The 19,224-nt window shown below is 36.4% G+C and overlaps 1 protein-coding gene across 1 annotated transcript in view; it reads left to right on the top strand.

Annotated features, from left to right (window-relative positions):
* The first annotated feature begins 4,508 nt into the window (after nt 1-4,508).
* LOC138361116 (S-adenosylmethionine synthase-like) overlaps nt 4,509-19,224 on the top strand; it is a 29,571-nt gene continuing 14,855 nt past the window's right edge. The window contains exon 1 of the mRNA XM_069320561.1: nt 4,509-5,247. Coding sequence (XP_069176662.1) covers nt 4,509-5,247 — 739 coding nt within the window. The remainder of the gene's footprint in view (nt 5,248-19,224) is intronic.

Genomic DNA, 19,224 nt, shown 5'->3' with positions numbered 1-19,224 from the left:
TTTTTTTTTTTTTTTAATCACATTGATGTTAGGGATGGTGTCATTGATAGTGAAATGTTTCTGTGGTTCTCTTCATTATTCTAAAGTATATTTTATTGTGAAAAAGAGAGATCGAATTTCACAACTAATTTGTGAACGAATATTTATTCCTAATTTGTTAGAGGAAGTTTAGGACATTGAGTATACCAAATGCCCCTGTGCCGCAAACTTTTTTTTTTTTTGAATCAACAGAAATTAGTAGTAGTAGTAGTAATCAAACAACTAGCTAAATATACAGTGTGAATTAGTGATTCTCAACGATTACAGTGATAAGAGTGAGTAACTTATGTGTTAATGAAATGACTGAGGCGGTCTGCCTAAGGAGGCGGTTGTTATTTCCTAAAACATGCCTACTGAACTTCAATGAAAAGATGGTGTGGACTGTACGTTTAGCTATGGAGTATTCAGATTTTAAACCAGTGTTCAAGGAGGGTCAGGGTCTTCAGCAGCCATATATCACAGTTGGAACAGAAGAGGCAGTTAAACATTTAACTACAGATGGCTTTCAGAATATTGTGATGGTTGTTCCAGAAGAAGGTATTTTCACAAAGGTCATACTTTTCAAATATCCAACTTACTTGGATCCCGATCATCTCCTTTACAATGACAGTGTTGTTTGGGTAAAGAAAAACATTGTTCATTATAAAAAACAAAGTCAGGTTATAGCTTTAATAAAAGGTGACGCTCCTAAAAAAAATTTTTGTACAAGGACTAGGCTATAGAAAAGTTTCAAAATACCAAGAGAAGCCAAAATTATGCCTGAAGTGTTATTATTGGGGGCATTTGGTTTTGAAATGTCAGTACGACCCCAGGTGTAAGTACTGTGGTAATAAACATGACTAAAGAGTGTACAAAGAAACAAAAGTTTCCATTTTGTTGTAATTGTAGAGGTAAGCATACTCCTTGGTCTTATCTATGCCCCATGAATCCTATAAATGCTGTTGCAGGGGGGTGGTATTCTGCCAGCTAAGGGGAAACAAACTAGCTAGGCCCACACAACTGAAAGTCCTAAAGTCCTGTAGTATACAAATGTAACCTAATTACTACTATTATATTGAATTTTTTGTAGTAACTTTACTAAACTAATCTATGCCTTTGAGATATGTATGTATGTATGTATGTAAGCATCTTTCCCATTCAAAACAATATAAAATTAACAAATTACAATGTTCGATAATTAAAGGATAATTGGATTAATAAAAGAAAACAAATTAAAATAAATATTTTTTTTGATTTATAGAGGGATATAAAAGAGGAGGTACTCCTGTTCAATTCACTTGACACAGATGTCAGTAGCATATTATATACCTTGGGCAAAAGTTTATGTTGTGACCACCGGGCACACTGATTACCTTTGTCGACATGAACAATTGAGAATTGAGAACAATTTATTTGACTCAATTGAGAACAATTGAGTCAAATAAAAGAAGAAGGTGGTTATCACTCAGACGAGATATGAAGCCAATCTTCATAGACAGGATGAATGACTGGTTCAGGGAATACCAAATCCCAGAAGATATTGATACATTTGTTGATGACCTTAATCACCAAATTGAAAGTTGTCTTAGAATTCAGCGCCGTACGCCTCGACGAAGACCCCCTCGGAAGAAAATGCCTCGAGGCAAAGATCCACAGAGTAAAGCTGAAGAATTAATTCACATGTGGAGTAAGGCAGCATCCTCATCCTCCCTCTCAACGGAAATCGTCATGGAACAGCTCCTGCTACAGAATGACAGAAGAACTAGAATAGCGAGAGCACAGTCTAGTGAGGACGAATATGGAGAACCTATCACAGCCCAGGAAGTAAGGGCGGCTGTTAAGAGAGGTAAAATTACAGCACCTGGTGAGGATGGCATTACCTACGACATACTTAATGCACTGTGTGAAGTGCCTGGGAATCCACTACTCCTATTGTTTAACAAATCATTCCTAAATGGAGTTCTGCCCACACAATGGAAACACGCCAAAATTGTTCCCATACCAAAACCGAATGACCCTGGCAATTACAGACCTATCAGTCTCGTGTCATGTACTTGCAAGATGCTGGAAAAGATCATCCTAAAACGACTGTTACACAAAATAGGTAGGTTTGGGGAAGGAGTCAATGGATATGTCAAAGGACGGAGCACAGCCAATTGTATAATTAATTACCTGGTTAATGACACGGCTAGGTACTCTGTATTTGTTGACATAAAAGGAGCCTTCGACAAAGCCCAGGGAATTGCGATCCTGGACGAGCTTGCATGTATGGGTGTCAAGGGGAGACTCATGAAATGGATTGAAGACTACCTCACAAGGAGGAAAGCTAAGGTCTACTTCAATGGAGCAATCTCAAGAACAATGAATATGGAACTCGGGACCCCCCAAGGAGGAATCTTAAGCCCTACACTATTCAATGTACTTATGAATGCAATTGCCAATATTGATTTTCCTGAAGGAACACAACTAGTGGGATATGCAGATGATGTCCTAATACAAGCTCCCACCTTTGATAAAATAAAACAGGCCATTGAACTCCTTGGAAGGAAATGTATTGAGCTCGGTTTCACTCTCTCCACAAACAAGACAAAAGCATACTCCCATCGCAAGCGGAGAGAAAATGAAGAACTGCAAATTAATGGTGTAACACTTGAATGGGTTGACCACTATCGGTACCTTGGCGTCACCGTCGGCTCAAACAAGGGAAAGAAAGAGGAGTTCAATCAAATCATAGGAACATGCAAAAGTCGACTCAGGGAACTGAAACTGAAAGCTATGACTTGGAATGATGGCCATGGAGCCTCTATTGCTGTACTTAAAATGATGTACACAAACTATGTACGCTCCGTCATTGACAACGCAGCACCTGTTTTATGTACTTATTCACAAAGTGATATGAATAGGCTAGAAAGCATACAGGATGAAGCCATTTCAATCATTCTTGGAGTTCCAAAGAAAAAAACTGCTGAAATGTCCAATCTACAAAAAGAGTTATTATCCCTTCCCAGTATTAAAGAAAGAATTGTGGCTTGCAATTAGGATTGCCAGAGATCCCCATTATAATGACATGGCTAAAAAAAATTGAGCTCTGTGCTACTTTCAGGGGGAAACAAGAGAAGCAAAAAAATGGCATCACAGAGCAGTCGGCTACCTTGAAGATCTTCACCTACTTCAACAAGCTCGTGAGCTCATGCCTGTAGAAAGATTACCTCCCTGGGTGGATCCCCTGAATGACTCGTGCAGGATTATCATCAATGATATGGTAAAGAAAAAAACCAACATGGTATCCCAAGAAATAACCCACAAGTATCTTAAGGAAATTTATAATGAAGCTGGAGATGAACTAGATAAAATCTTCACTGATGGGTCATCTAATCCTATCAATGGCCGGGCGGGTGCAGCATACACGGTAATTAAGAAGGATGATGTATTTTTTCCACCAAAAAATGAGGAAAAAGCGCGCATTGAGAACTATACCTCTTCAACACAAGCAGAGTTAACTGCCATTGCTATGGCGTTAAGGTATATTATTGAACAGAATACTACTGGTGCAGTGATTTGCACCGATTCGAGAGCAGCACTGCAAAGCCTAAATAAAGATCGGGACGAGAATCTTTCAATAGTCGCTGAAATTAAGAGAGTTGTGAAGGTACTAACCAACCCGGGAAGAGTTGTCAAGTTCCTGTGGATTCCCTCCCATGTTGGAATCTATGGAAATGAACGCGCAGATGTGTTGGCAGCTGAAGGCGCTGAGGGAGACCATATTGAATACTTCATACCCAAGACTCTTCTAGAAATTAGAAGTATTATTAGGGAACATCATCGTCATCTCAATCATTATGAAACCCCCCAAAAAAGAGAATGTGGTGGTTGCGGGAGAGAATTAATAATAGAGAAAAAACATCTTGGATACAAATGTCCACACGTACAGCAGCTTTTTGTTAACAACATATAATAAAGATGATTTATAATGTATCTTATCTACCATTTGACAGAGGCTGTTTACCTTGGAGACTGGTTGGAAATATATGAATTGAATTTCAAATCTTATTGTTCCTTCTATTACATTTTTATATATGACTAATAAATACTTCTATAATTATTGACACAATATTATTATTATCCCTTTCACCAGATGGAATTATTATGTTCATAAAGAGTTAAGGATTACAGGTTACCAAATTATACATTCACTCTTCCAATTAGAATGAGTAATAATGTTTTTTTTTTAATGGTTTATAATCATTTCAAAATAAAATAAATGATCCATATTCTTTTTTGACTCACAGTTTTGTTATAAGACAGAGCAGCTGCACACTTGCTTTACAGTTGCTCAGTTGCTCTCTCTCCACGTGACCAGGTTTGCGTTCTCTCTCTTTCTCTTTCTCTCTTCACACAATTAGGTCAATGTTTTTAATAATATTCCTAGTCCCAAATTCAAGAGTACTTAGAAGTAACATTTTCGTTCCCCAGGATAGTGCGCTGAGAGCATGGATGGAGATCATGAGACGTTCCTCTTCACCAGTGAGAGCGTAGGCGAAGGCCACCCCGAGAAAATTTGTGATCAGATCAGCGACGCAGTGCTTGATGCCCATCTTAGCGAGGACCCTGACGCCAAAGTTGCTTGTGAAACCTGTACCAAAACTGGTATGATCCTGATCTGTGGGGAGATTACGTCCAAGGCCCAAGTTAATTATCAACAAATTGTGCGTGATATTGTTAAGAAAATTGGTTTTGATGATTCACGAAAGTGCTTTGACTACAAGACCTGTAATATTCTTCTGGCCCAGGAGCAAAAGTGTGCGGAGATTGCTAATGGTGTACACATCGGGCGCAGTGATGACAACACTGGTTCAGGAGACCAGGGACTGATGTTTGGTTATGCCACTGATGAGACCGATGAGTGCATGCCCTTAACTATTATGCTGGCACACCGTCTCAATCAGAAGATTGCAGAGCTGCGAAGAGATGGGACGTTCTGGTGGGCGCGACCTGACTGTAAGACTCAAGTCACATGCCAGTATGCCTTCGATCAAGGAGCTGTTATTCCCAAAAGAGTGAACACTGTTGTCGCTTCTGTACAGCACTCGGAACAAATTACTGTCGAAGCTTTGCGTGACGAGGTTATAGAGAAGGTCATCAAGGTCATTATTCCTGAAAAATATATAGATACTCAAACGAAATACCACATCAACCCTTGCGGAGAATTAATCATGGGTGGACCTCAAGGTAACGTTGGGCTAACTGGTAGGAAAATCATCGTTGACACTTACGGTGGGTGGGGCGCTCACGGCGAGGGAGCATTCTCTGGCAAAGATTACACAAAGATTGACCGCTCAGCGGCCTATGCCGCCCGATGGGTTGCCAAGTCACTGGTGAAAAACAAATTATGTAGACGCTGTTTGGTTCAGGTATCTTACGCCATTAGTGTTGTGCACCCCATAAGCATCAGCATCTTCCACTATGGCACCTCACAGTACACATCAAAACAGCTTCTGAAGATTGTTAACCACAACTTTGATCTACGACTAGGACATATTGTCAAGGAGCTGGGCTTAAAGAGACCAATTTACAGTGATACGTCGTGTTATGGACATTTTGGACGGCAACAGTTCTCTTGGGAGCAGCCCAAGAAGTTGACCATCCCTGAATTTTAGAGTCAAATAATTCTTAAAGATGACTATCATTTTTACGTTTTTCATCAAGTCCCTGTTAATATGGGAGAACACTATGTCTATGCTTGATTCACAACTCTCCTAAACACGAGAGTGAAGTTATACAACTTGAGAACACTTCCCCACCAGGAGACTTGAACCCTAGCCAGCACAGAAACCTGGTGGGAACCTTTAATTTTATATTCAATTGATAGTTTTATATACTTTTTTGACGTTTTATATACCAGAGTATATAAAATCTCCGGGCCTTTTATATATCAGAGTAAATAAAATTAAAATGACTCTATAAGACCAGCGTCTGGGTCAAGATAAATACGTTTTCTTCCACTAAACTGAATCCAGTTTTTTTTATCTTTTTTTCGGTGGGGGGTTCTATGTGATCCTCCTCCTCCTCCTCCTCCTCCAACTGTTTGTGGTTCTCCTCCTCCTCCTCCTCCTCCAACTGTTTGTGGGTCTCCTCCTCCTCCTCCTCCTTCTCCTCCAACTATTTGTGGGTCTCCTCCTCCTCCTCCTCCAACTGTTTGTGGTTCTCCTCCTCCTCCTCCTCCTCCTCCTTCTCCTCCAACTGTTTGTGGGTCTCCTCCTCCTCCTCCTCCTTCTCCTCCAACTGTTTGTGGGTCTCCTCCTCCTCCTCCTTCTCCTCCAACTGTTTGTGGGTCTCCTCCTCCTCCTCCTCCAACTGTTTGTGGTTCTCCTCGTCCTCCTCCTCCTCCTCCTCCTCCTTCTCTTCCTCCAACTGTTTGTGGTTCTCCTCGTCCTCCTCCTCCTCCTCCTCCTTCTCCTCCTCCAACTGTTTGTGGTTCTCCTCGTCCTCCTCCTCCTCCTCCTCCAACTGTTTGTGGGTCTCCTCCTCCTTCTCCTCCAACTGTTTGTGGGTCTCCTCCTCCTCCTTCTCCTCCTCCAACTGTTTGTGGTTCTCCTCGTCCTCCTCCTCCTCCTCCTCCTCCTTCTCCTCCTCCTTCTCCTCCTCCAACTGTTTGTGGTTCTCCTCGTCCTCCTCCTCCTCCTCCTCCTTCTCCTCCAACTGTTTGTGGGTCTCCTCGTCCTCCTCCTCCTCCTCCTCCTTCTCCTCCTCCTTCTCCTCCTCCAACTGTTTGTGGTTCTCCTCGTCCTCCTCCTCCTTTTCCTCCAACTGTTTGTGGGTCTCCTCCTCCTCCTCCTCCTCCAACTGTTTGTGGTTCTCCTCGTCCTCCTCCTCCTCCTCCTTCTACTGTTTGTGAAGTTTTTACCTTTCCTACTCCTTCTCCTGCATTTTGTAATTCTCCTCCTCCATGTGATTCTTTTGTTTGTTCTTCTTTCTCGACTTCCACATAAATGTTAAATTTAATGCTAGCAAATGTGTCTGAGGAATTAATATTCTTAGCTAACATTTTACATTCCACCTCATTATGACCGTCTTCAAGTTCAAGTTTCATAACCACGAATGGGGGTAGTGAATTTTCTTTCATTGGGAAACTGTCCGAATAAAATCCACAATTAAATATATCTTGACTTGCAGCATGGGTACATGATATCAACAATTTGTTCATGTAAAATCGTTTTCCTTCCTTTCGACATTTTTTACGTGATGCATCTAAATTGTTCTTTAATTTGACGTCTTTTATTTCACGTCGATCTGTATAAATATCAGGTGTGAAATTATGGAAATTCCATGGAAATATTAATATAATTGGATTTTTTGTATAATATCCCCTATCAATATTAGAATTTGTATATAGTTTATTTATGTAATATGCAGAATAACCATTGGTAAAGTTGTGGATTTCATCATAATAACTAAGGAATTTATTAAACGGTTGAATTAGTGTCTTATCAGTTTCAGTAATAGTTTTAGGATTATACGAAATTGGTGGTTTGGGAACAATAAAGAGACCTTTATAAGTTTTTATGTCTTCGATAAATGGCGAGAATAATGATTCTATAAGTTTGGATTTCATTTGGGATTTTCGAAGTTCAGACGAATCTGTGGAGGATTGTAATAATTCTTGAAGTAATTCATGAGGTTGTTCGACGGATTCCATTTGACTGATGACGTGAGGAACGCCAGAGGACTCATTTTCACTTGTTTGTAATTCTACTCCGCCTTCTTCTCCTCCTCCTCCTTCTCCGGCATCTTGTAATTCTCCTACTCCTCCTCCTCCTCCTCCTCTTCCTCCTCCTCCTCCTCCTCCTCCTCCTCTTCCTTCTCCGGCATCATGTAATTCTCCTCCTCCTTCTCCGGCATCATGTAATTCTCCTCCTCCTCCTCCTCCTCCTCTTCCTTCTCCGGCATCTTGTAATTCTCCTCCTACTCCTCCTTCTCCAGTGTCTTGTAATTCTCTTCCTCTTCCTCCTCCTCCTCCTCCTCCCTCTCCATCGTCTTGTAATTCTTTTGCTCCTCCTTCCCCTGCGTCATGTAACTCTACTCCTTCTCCTGCGTTGTATAATTCCCCTCCCACTACTCCTGCGTTGTGTAATTCCCCTCCCACTACTCCTGCGTTGTGTAATTCCCCTCCCACTCCTCCTCCTACATCTTGTATTAGATCAATGGAATCTGGTGTTGTGTCATGGCTGATGGAATTGTAATTGTTTTCCTTTTTATATAATTTTTTAGTATTTTTAGATTTTTTCCGTGAATTAATGACTACTATAACTGTTAGGAAAATAATTAATATTATTAACATAATAATTGTTGACAGTAGATTATTCATTCTTAATTTTCTCTTTTTTTAATTATATGATTTTTAATTCAGATATTTTTAAAAAATAAAGTAATTATGCAACCAAAGTCAAATATGTTATTGTTTTTATCCTGTTGAGTAGTTTTCTAGTATTAAGTGATATTGGATATTATATTAAATATTGGAATACCATTCAATATTGAATGAGTAATTCAATGTTGAATGAGTCATTCAATGTTGGATTGTTTTCCAGTATCCAGCACTATACTTGTTACGGCCCTCTCGGGACGCAACGGGGTCCTTACTCTGATGTTGTTAGAGGAAGATATAGGTATCCGTTCCCGAGCCAGTAGTGGCTGTCAAGGGATGAGATCCGTGACGCAAGTAACTTAAAGGGAGTAGGGAAAGAAAGCTAAGAACTTAATATTATAATTATTACCATCACCGTTCAAATATATAAAATAAATGAGTGCACAAGGGGGAGGGGTATTAACACTAGACAAGGGGATTAATCCACAAATTAGTCTTCTGAAGACTCTGGAGCCAGAAGCTAGGTGCTGAGTCCGCGGTGCTTTCTTCGTGGCCTCACGATGTGTCCTCTGAGAATGCCGAGCCTACCCTGGCCACAGGTCAGCCAAAACACAGGTCCACTGGGGGCACCGTCGTGGAGGCTGTCAACCACACGTCCAGCTGGTCTGCTGGCAGGTACTGAGCCACCAAGGCTGGTACGGCCACTCCACGAACGATATAAGGGGTACGCCCTAGACAGGAGTCTCGTGTGATATCACAAATCACCCTCCTGTCCTCAATACCCCAGTGGATGATCGTCTCCAACAGTCGGTCCCGGGTAAATCCTTTTACTGCCACTCCACTGGCAGGCTAACACACCACAGTGTTCTTCCGGGGGGGGGGGGGGGGGACGACGTCACAACAGCTGCAGCAAGGTTCAGGGTATGGAGACTGGCTGCCTCGGGTAGACTGACTCGACTCCCATCACAGTAGTCCCAGGTCGACTCTGTAAGCAGACACGTCATCAATAACTGGGACACTAAAACACCTCACTTACGGGCTCGGGCACAAACACCTGACGTATCCAGTCCATAGATGGCGCTGTCGTCGGAGCACCACCTCACCAGAGGTCAGTGGCAGCGGTGTTGAGCGCTGCACCAGACTGGAAACTGGTCCTCGAGGCCAGTACACGCTGTCCTCACCAGGTGTCGTCGTCCGTTTGGCGGGGGTTTCGGGAGCTGACCCACAGATGGCGTGGTTGTCACTGCTCCTTGCTCGGACGCTGGATCCGGGTTCGTAACAATACTATATACTCTATACTATGTCGATATTGATTAGTTTTCTGGTTAGTATCCAATGATATTGGATAGTATATTCAACATTGAACGTGTGCAGATGTGACAGCAGTCACAAACACCCTGATGGATAGTTGAAAAAAAAGAAATTTGAGTCCCTGATTAAAAAAAAAAAAGACTACTACTACTACTACTACCCTACTTAAATTACTTACTGTTTTGCTTACTGAACACTGTAATACAACAGGTGTTGATGCAAACTCTAATCCAAAAAATGTCGTCCCTACCACAGGTGTTATTAAAAAACATATTTGCACTTGTTCCATATCGTCATCTTTTAACTATTTGTTCCAGAGTTTGTAAAATTTGGAGCCATGTTATTCTTGACTCGTCATACATGCCATTCCGCACTCTTTATCATCGATTAATATGGGATTCATATACTCTTTTCCCTTGTCCACTTCTACATAGCAATGAAGATGGTAATTTGTCTCTTTACAATGCATCCTATATTGTGGAACAATTATGTTACATCAAATACAACATAACTGATGGAAGATACTGTATGAGAGGCCTTCTAAAGATGATCGAGACTAAAATGAATAACTGGTCGAAAATGGGTCAAGAAAAAAAAGACTCTGAACTATTTGAGTTATTGAATGATCATCCTATGTTTACATCAACATTAAAAACAATGACGAGTGTTAATCATCCTTTAAAAGGTATGATAAACAAAAACAAAGTGTGGTCTTTAGTGACAGCTATGACAATGTTCTCTCGGGATACAGATGAAATTTTACAATTGTTAAATATTTGTCTTCGAATGTATCCCACGTCAACTGTTCTGGATATTTTTTATGGATATACAGTTATTTTTCTTTTTTCTTTTCAAAACTTACAGCAATCTAATATTAATCATTATAAGGTACATTCTGCACTCTATCTGACAGAAAATATAATTCTTCAATCGTCAGAACAAACATATTATTGTGAACAGGCCCTTCTAATCAATCATGTTCCAAGTAAAGGTGAAATTACACGTGTCGATTATGTTCCTGGAGTGGATATAGTCAGTATAGTTTTGAAGATAGTAAAGCGGCATTCATCCTTGCAATTTTTAATTATCGAATCGCAGCCACAATCACCACTTGTACAACAGTTACCGCAAAATGCTATTTGCTCATTTTCTATGTTTAATTCTTTTTCTTTTTCTTTTGATGTATTGGTGCTTATGCCAGATTCTTCTGATATTAATAGGGAGGAAGACTGGAGAAAAAAAGTGAAAGAAATTTCAGTAATCAAATTTAGAAACATTTTATCTGAACAAAATAAACCCTGTTATAATTTAAATATTAATGTATATCTACTAATGGTAAGTAAGAGGAATCAGGATTTATGTTGGATTATGTATTGTATTTTGGGACTATGTAACTTTATAATTCCTGTAAGTACTGAAATGTGTCAGGTGCAAGAAAGGAGTTGTGAAGACAATGTTTTAGTTATTTGTTCATCTATTTCAAGTATATATATGTACTGTTATGACCATTATTGTAATTCTTATATGGAAAAATTTTGTGTTATTACAATAGATGGGAGTTTTCAAAGATTTCAAGATGATGTTCTCTCTATATATAATTTATATGACCGACATGAATATGATGGTGAATGCAATTGTTGGTTACCACCTCCGTTAACTTACAGTGAGATTTATAGTGCCTATGCATTATCTTATCATAGAACACCAGATTTTATATTTTGGTTAAAAACAAAATGCACCTTTAATGGTGAATATCATCCAAGTTATAATTATTATATCATTTATACAGATATGTTAATAACATTTCAAACTATGCCAACATTTTCATTAGTTCGATTATTTAAAGGAAAAGATGTAATTTGTGAACATCATATGATTGCAACAATCACCAACAATTTAAAATTTGATGTATTGGAAATTGAATTGAATAATTCATTTGAAAAAGATATTAATACAATTCTTGGACAACAATTGGCGACATTTAATGAAATTAATATAAGTGAACGCTACTACTGTCTTCATTGTTCTAAATCTCTAAAGGATGAATATTTTGCTCTAAAACAAAAAATCAATTGGTGTGATATGGTAGCGGTAAGATTTACACGTTTTAATAGTTTTGATTTAATATGTGCTCAATGTGCAAATACCAATGATGAGGAATAACTGTATATTAATATTTTATTTCATCCTATTTTATATAAAAAAATGTACATTTAAACTGACGATATATTAATTATTATATTATAAATATAGATATGTTACAACAGGTTGTCAAACTATTCCAACTAACTTTGTATTTTAGTTACCATCTCAATGAGGTTTATAGTGTTTATACATTATCATAGAACACCAATTTTTTTATTTTTTGGGGGTTAAATTAAGTTTTGAGTCGGGGTCAAGGATGGCAGTGGCGACACTTCACTGATGAAGAAGATGATGTGTTCATGGACGCTTGCAAAAATAAGGACGTCGACAATCTGACCATATTATCGACTTGATAGAGAGATTCTTGGATGCACCCCCATCCCCCTTCCCCTACCTCCACGTCTTAGTCTCACTATATTTTATGGAAAGATAATAATAACACAAATGAGATTATAATAGAGATAGTAATTATTGTATACCTGGGATGGAAGGTATATAAACAGGCAAATTATGAGGGTTTATACCAGTTCATAAGTTCCTGTAATCATAGTAAGTACTGTTCCTGAGTGTAGTCGTATACCAAAAACAAATTTATTTACCATACCATTTGATTTTTTATTAAATAAAAAAAATAATGGGAGATGTTATTACTGATTCACAAGTTAAAATTTTAGTTGGTAAATATTTTATTGATATATTAAATTATTCAATTAATCTTTATAATTGTAATATAAAGCATATTTATTTGCCAATGTTTGATATGTTAGATAGTGAATTTAATAATATTATATCAGTTATGTTTGACACATATATAGATATATGTCAAAATATTGGGTTTTTAATAATAAATGGAAAATGGGATCATTACCGATGTGAATTTATTCTTGATTTTATTCGAAGACAATTCAGTTATTATTTATACAAACTCCTAAAAAGAATTCATATTATCAAATTATACATTATTCTCTTAGAAAATACGTTACGATATCAAGGATGGGCTCTTATGGAATCTATTTGGACTATACAAGGAAAAATACCTTATTCTCTAATTAGAAAACCTATATTGAATGAAAGATGTATTAAACCCATTCTTCTGTCCCATACCGATATATATGACCTAAAAGATAATTTAAGTAATGTATATAATCGATCACCTACTGTAAAATATGTAAATGAAGTAACAAGAATTGTTATATATAATTTGTATAATTTACTTATGAAAAAATTGAAATGTGTAAATTGGTTAGAGACTATTCTTCTCTGTTCTCTCCCCAAACAAAATCTTAAAAGATTAAACTGCCTTCCTAAAACAAAATCTGAAAACAATTTAGAATGTTTAGGGGATATTCTTCGAACTATTGATCTTCATATATATAAAGATGGGGAAGTCTATAAATATAAGAAACATCGCTGATTTATGTATGTATGTGTTGTATGGTGTGGAAATAATCTAAATCATATTTTTTTCTTTTGTCTACAGGATGTTTAAGTAAGAATAGACTTATTGATTGGCTTCCATCATCATCATCATTATCATCATGATGTTGCTGTTAGAAGATTTCATTTGGCAACCACTTTCATATGAAATTCAACTGTATTTAGATGATGTTTATAGTACACACATATTTAACCTGTGGACAGTTCTTTGTGGTCTTTTTTGGTATTATTCAGGGCTTAGAGAAGTTAATTTTGTTGCACTTCTTTTTTGCCTAATATGTGAAAGAAACAGAGAAGTTTGCAGGAAGCAAGTTCAATATATGGTTATATATTTCTGCTTAGGAATTGGTATATGTACTATAGATGACACAAATGTCTTATTTCTTGTAGCATGTTTAATGATTACTTATTTTATGTGGAAATTAATCTATGGAGTACATGGTTATTATATGGTTTTAAGTATGGGATTAATGTTACTCCTTTTTTTTTATATGAACTGTTATCAGGTTATATTAACTTTATTTTATTTAATTATTCCATTTTACAGTACATATATCATAATAATCAAAGAATTTCCTGAAGGCAACCAAACAGATTTATTTCATGGTGCATTTTTACATTTAATAATGTTAATGATACACCCAAAGAAAAAGAAATCCTCTCTACCTAAGTTAGTAAATATTGAAGTTGATTTAGATCACATTCTGTTGCAAGATCTTTCAGTTGCACATGTTCCATTCTGGGGACATCATATAAATAATAAATTTTCACCTCAATTCCACCCTGAACTACCAATAGATGGTTATCCACGTTCATCTTTCTTTTCTGAAGATGAACGATTATCTTGGCAAGGTGAGATTGCTTATTTCCAGCCGAAATCTACTGTCTTAAATTGTGCATCAAAAATAAGATTAGAACATCTTCAAAATATTTGTAATTATGCTAACGATTGTTATTGGCAAGAGCACATTTTTATTTTTGGAAAGCATATACTTACCAAGAAGGAACTTGATGAAATAATGAGTTTTATAAACCCAAAGGACACTGTGGTGTCTATTTATGCTCGTGGTGGATGGGTTGAGAGTTTTTTGCTGAATCGAGGTGTGAGCATTATTCCAACAGAAAACACAGAAAGATTAGAGTATATAACTGCAGTTAAATGGTTACCAAACGGGTATATTAGGCATATAGTTAAAGAAACTTGTATTAATAAAGAATATTCAAATGCCAATATACTTATAATCAATGAACCAATTGGGAATTTTTATATGACTATCGTTAGTATACTTAAAAATTTCAAAGGACGACTAGTGATAATGTTTGGTTCCAACTTTCCTATGGTTATTAAAAGTGTTTTAAATGAAAAATACATTCATGTACAAACATGTAGTGTGCCCATTTTTATTAGGTCTACTGTTCATTTTTATATGAGAATAGACATATGATTATTGGAGTTATTATTGTGTAGAAATATATAATGAGAATTGATGACATTATTAATAGTTTTGATTTTTTAAATTAGGCACCCCCAAAAAATTCCTGGCTTGTACTAATGTGAGGTTTAATTTAAGGTAAATAAGTTAATAAAGATGATTCTGACTTTAATTATATACAGTTATAATTACCCTCAACATCTCAATGGTAATAATGATTTAAGTAAATAAAGCCAGTGACAAGTCACAGTCAGGCAGAACAAGTACAGCCAGTGACAAGTAAGTCAGGAAGAACAAGCACAGCCAGTGACAAGTCAGTCAGGCAGAACAAGTACAGCCAGTGACAAGTAAGTCAGGCAGAACAAGCACAGTCAGTGACAAGTCAGTCAGGCAGAACAAGCACACCCAATGACAAGTCAGGCAGAACAAGCACAGCCAGTGACAAGTCAGTCAGGCAGAACAAGCACAGCCAGTGACAAGTCAGTCAGGCAGAACAAGCACACCCAATGACAAGTCAGGCAGAACAAGCACAGCCACAAGTCTGGGCTCAGTTTTTATAATTGCTGTTATACAAAGCTTAAAAGAACAAGAGGTCATAAAGTGTTTGTGATGATTAAAATTTTATTAGAATAGTTGTTTTTTCAAGGATATTTTCATCAATATATATCAAAGGTTAGAAGAGCTTTAATTAAAAATTAGGTAACTGTTACTTTAAGCACTGTAATCTGAATGAAGTTCATCTTGTGGGTGAGCTGATAGATAATTTATTACCAAAGTTTTCTTAAGACCTCTATCCTTAACAACTTTCCAAGTGTTTTTTTTAAAGCTGGTCTCCTCATTTCTTTTCGCCTGATGCTCTTTCAACTGCTGTACTTCGTCCCGTAGGTAATTTAATTCTGTCCTCAGAGCTTCAACTAAAACCAATAGTTCAATCTCCATAATGTATAATAAATAGCTTTAAAACGGAGGAGCTTTGGCTAGCACACTCTCTCAGTCTAGGATGAAAGTAAAATGTTCCTCGAAAAAAGGTTTCATTTTATTCTTTTGTAACAAAAAAACTTATTATATTCTCGAAACTCCACTACACCCAGCTTCAACATTCGAAGGACTATACAGCTCTATTTTTGCTGCATATGGTAAAAATATTTCATACTATTATAGTTGCACTTGAGCTTTAGCAGATTGCAATTCTTTAGTAGATCTATAAATTTGTTAATTTGTACTAAAAAATATATACAGTACATGGTTTAACTAATTCAAATTTTTCTTTTATTTATTTATAAATCCTACTGACAATGAAGAAAATTTTATAAACCTTAACAATCAAAACCAATTAAATTTTAACAACTATTTTTCTTTTTTTTTTCTTTTTTTGGATGATGATGATGATGATGATGATGATGATGATGATGATAATGATGATGATGATGATGATGATGAGGAGACTGGCAAAGTCAATGGGGTTGGAGGTTCTTCAGATAATATTGGGAATGATTGTTTTATAGTTTGTATAACCAAATATTTTATTCGCTTTGCAGAAAGTTCTTCCTCCTTTTTCTTTTTCTCTTCCTTCTTCTTCTTCTTTTCTTCCTTCTTTTTTTTCTTTTCTTCCTTCTTTTTCTTTTTCCTTTCTTCCTTTTTCCGCTTCCTTGTTATTTTCTCATCTTGGTTTGAAAGAGATAATAAACTCACTTCCCTTGTTATTTTCTCATCTTGGTTTGAAAGAGATAATAAACCCAAAGTGGATGATGAATTTCCAGATGTGGATCCTGCTCCTGAGATAGATCGTGACACTGTTGGTGGCAATGAATGTACATGCTTTAAATTTCCATCAGCATGTATCTGAGGTACATTGTAGCTTGTATTTGTATTTGAAAGCTGTTGATCTTTAGATACTAATAATTGTTGTTGTTGTGGTTGATTAACATATACATCTTCATTCCAATCTGAACTTGAAATTGTATTTAGAGATAAACCCAAGGTGGGTAATGAATTTCCTGCTCCTGAGGTAGATGGTGACACTGTTGGATCAAGGAATGTCAATGAATGTTCATGATATAAATTTGGAGGTGCATTGTAATAGGTATTTTGTTGTTGTTGTTGATTAACATATGCATCTTCATTCAAACCTGAACTTAATATTGTATTTTCAGGAAACGACACCATTAGTTGTTGATAATCATTATTAATTGATTCACCTGTTTTACTACAATATTTATCAATTATATAAGTCAGATCTGTTTCTTTTTCTTCTTCTTCTTCTTCTTCAATTTGTATGTTAGGTTGATGATAATTACACTTCATATTGGCTGCTGGTAAATTGGTGGTTTCTGATATTAGTTGATAATTTGAGCTTGAAGTAGATGGCAAATAAATGTTGTTATTTTTTTCTCCTCCTCTTGTGGTGTTAGTTTCTGAGGGAAAGAGGGCATCAATGAAATCAGGAATTTGATCCAAAAAATCTTCTTCTCTATGTTGTTGCTGTTGTTGTTGTTGCTGTTGTTGTTGTTGTTGTTGCTGTTGTTGTTGTTGTTGTTGTTGTTGTTGTTGCTGTTGTTGTTGTTGTTGTTGTTGAACATGATGAACTCCATTTTCCTGAGTTTTGTTTGCAATTCTTTTAAATGTTGTTATATTTTTCTTCACCTTATTTTCCAAAACTGATTCTTCATCATCAGATTCCAAAGCAGCAGGAGCAGCAACAGCAACAGCAGTGGCAACGATGGTGGTCAGGGTAGTGGTGGTGGTGGCACTAGTGGTGGTGGTGGCACTAGTGGTGGTAGTAGTAGTAGTAGTAGAAGTAGTAGTAGAAGTAGCAGATTTATCTAAATCTTTGTTTGTCAATGACCCTAATTCTTCCTTATTGCCTGTATCATGCTCATTATTATCTTCTTTACTGTTATCACTATCACCATCATCATCATTATTATTACTATTACTACTACTACTACCACTGCCACCACCACCACCACTACTACTACTACTACTACTACTACTACTACTACCACTGCCACCACCATCACTACTACTGTTACTGTTACTGTTACTGCTGCCTCTACTGCTGCTGCTGCTGCTGCTGCCTATTCTTATGCTGCTGCTGCCTATTCTTATGCTGCTGCTGTCTCTTCTGATGCTGATTCTTCTGCTGCTGCTGCTGCCTCTTATGATGCTGATGTCTTTTCTGTTGCCACTTCTACTTCTGCTGTTTCTCCTTTTTCTATCATCTTCATTATCCTTATCATCATGTAATAATAATGATGTAGTTGCTGATTCAGTAATGTTAGTTGTAGTTTTAGTGACTGAGGGAAGAATATTTCCATTTCCTTCGTTTTTGAATAAATTCCTGATTTGTATACCTAAAAAGTAGTCTTCTAAAACTTCCCGTTTATCTTGATGTATAAAACCAGATGAAATTATTTTTTGTAGGATAATTCTAGATAATCTATTCTTATCTATATCACAATTCTTATACTGAAATTGGTTCTTAATTATGTAATGTAAACTTTCCAGTATTATTTTAAAAGATTCTGTCAAATTCATATTCTTTGCAGAACATTTGGGTTTCACTTCATTCTTATGTAAGTCGATTATCTTCAGTATATTATTTCTATACTTTGGAAGTGGGAATTTTACTTCACAGCAGTTACATTCCATAATTGGAATGATTTCATTCTTCAATCTAAACCCTTCATGTATTAAAGTTTGTTTATTTCTTGATATTTGAGTCTTTAAATTTTCATACTTGGTTTTAAATAAAAAGGCTGACTCTTCAAAAGATTTATCATCATCATCGATATCATCATCATCATCATCATCATGCTTATCCTTTTTTTTCATTGCCTTTATTATATATAATATTTCATTAATTTTATCTAATGTAGTTGTATATACTATAAATGGTGCTCTCTTACACTCATGATCTATTATTTTCTGGAATGATATAAATATGCCATTACATTTTATGCAAATGTACCAACCATTGTTATTATCCATGTAAGAAAATGTGGATAATTTTTCCAACTGATCATTAATTATCCATATTTTATATTTTTGTTTATCTTCCAATTCTGGATAGGATGGGGAGATAAATTTTTTTATTCTCTTATGGTATTCTTGAACATAAGTCAGTGTTCTTATACTAGAGTACAGATGAGTCCCCTTTAATATAAAATATTTAGGGAGACCATCATAGAGTTGTTCTTCTGATGTAAAGGTGGTTGGTGGTACACTGGGGAGTGGATCTCGACGATTCACGTTGTTCTTAATTGGAGCCATTGAAAACAATAAAGCAGAAGAATCCCACAGGCTGGAGAATCATGCATGTGTATACAACTGGCATTGAGACATCTTGTAGTTTTTAGTTTGTGCAGTGTGCTCACAAAGTAAATCTGAACCCTAAAACAAAGAAAAAAGTGTCACTTTTTATTTTATTCGTTTAACATAAAGATAAAATAATAGTATATTATGCTTGTTTAACTTTTTTTTTAAATATATAAACGATGTTTTTTTCATATGAAT

Source organism: Procambarus clarkii, unplaced genomic scaffold, assembly GCF_040958095.1.
Source record: "Procambarus clarkii isolate CNS0578487 unplaced genomic scaffold, FALCON_Pclarkii_2.0 HiC_scaffold_181, whole genome shotgun sequence".
Taxonomy (NCBI): Eukaryota; Metazoa; Arthropoda; class Malacostraca; order Decapoda; family Cambaridae; genus Procambarus; species Procambarus clarkii.
This window is presented reverse-complemented; position numbering and strand designations above follow the sequence as displayed.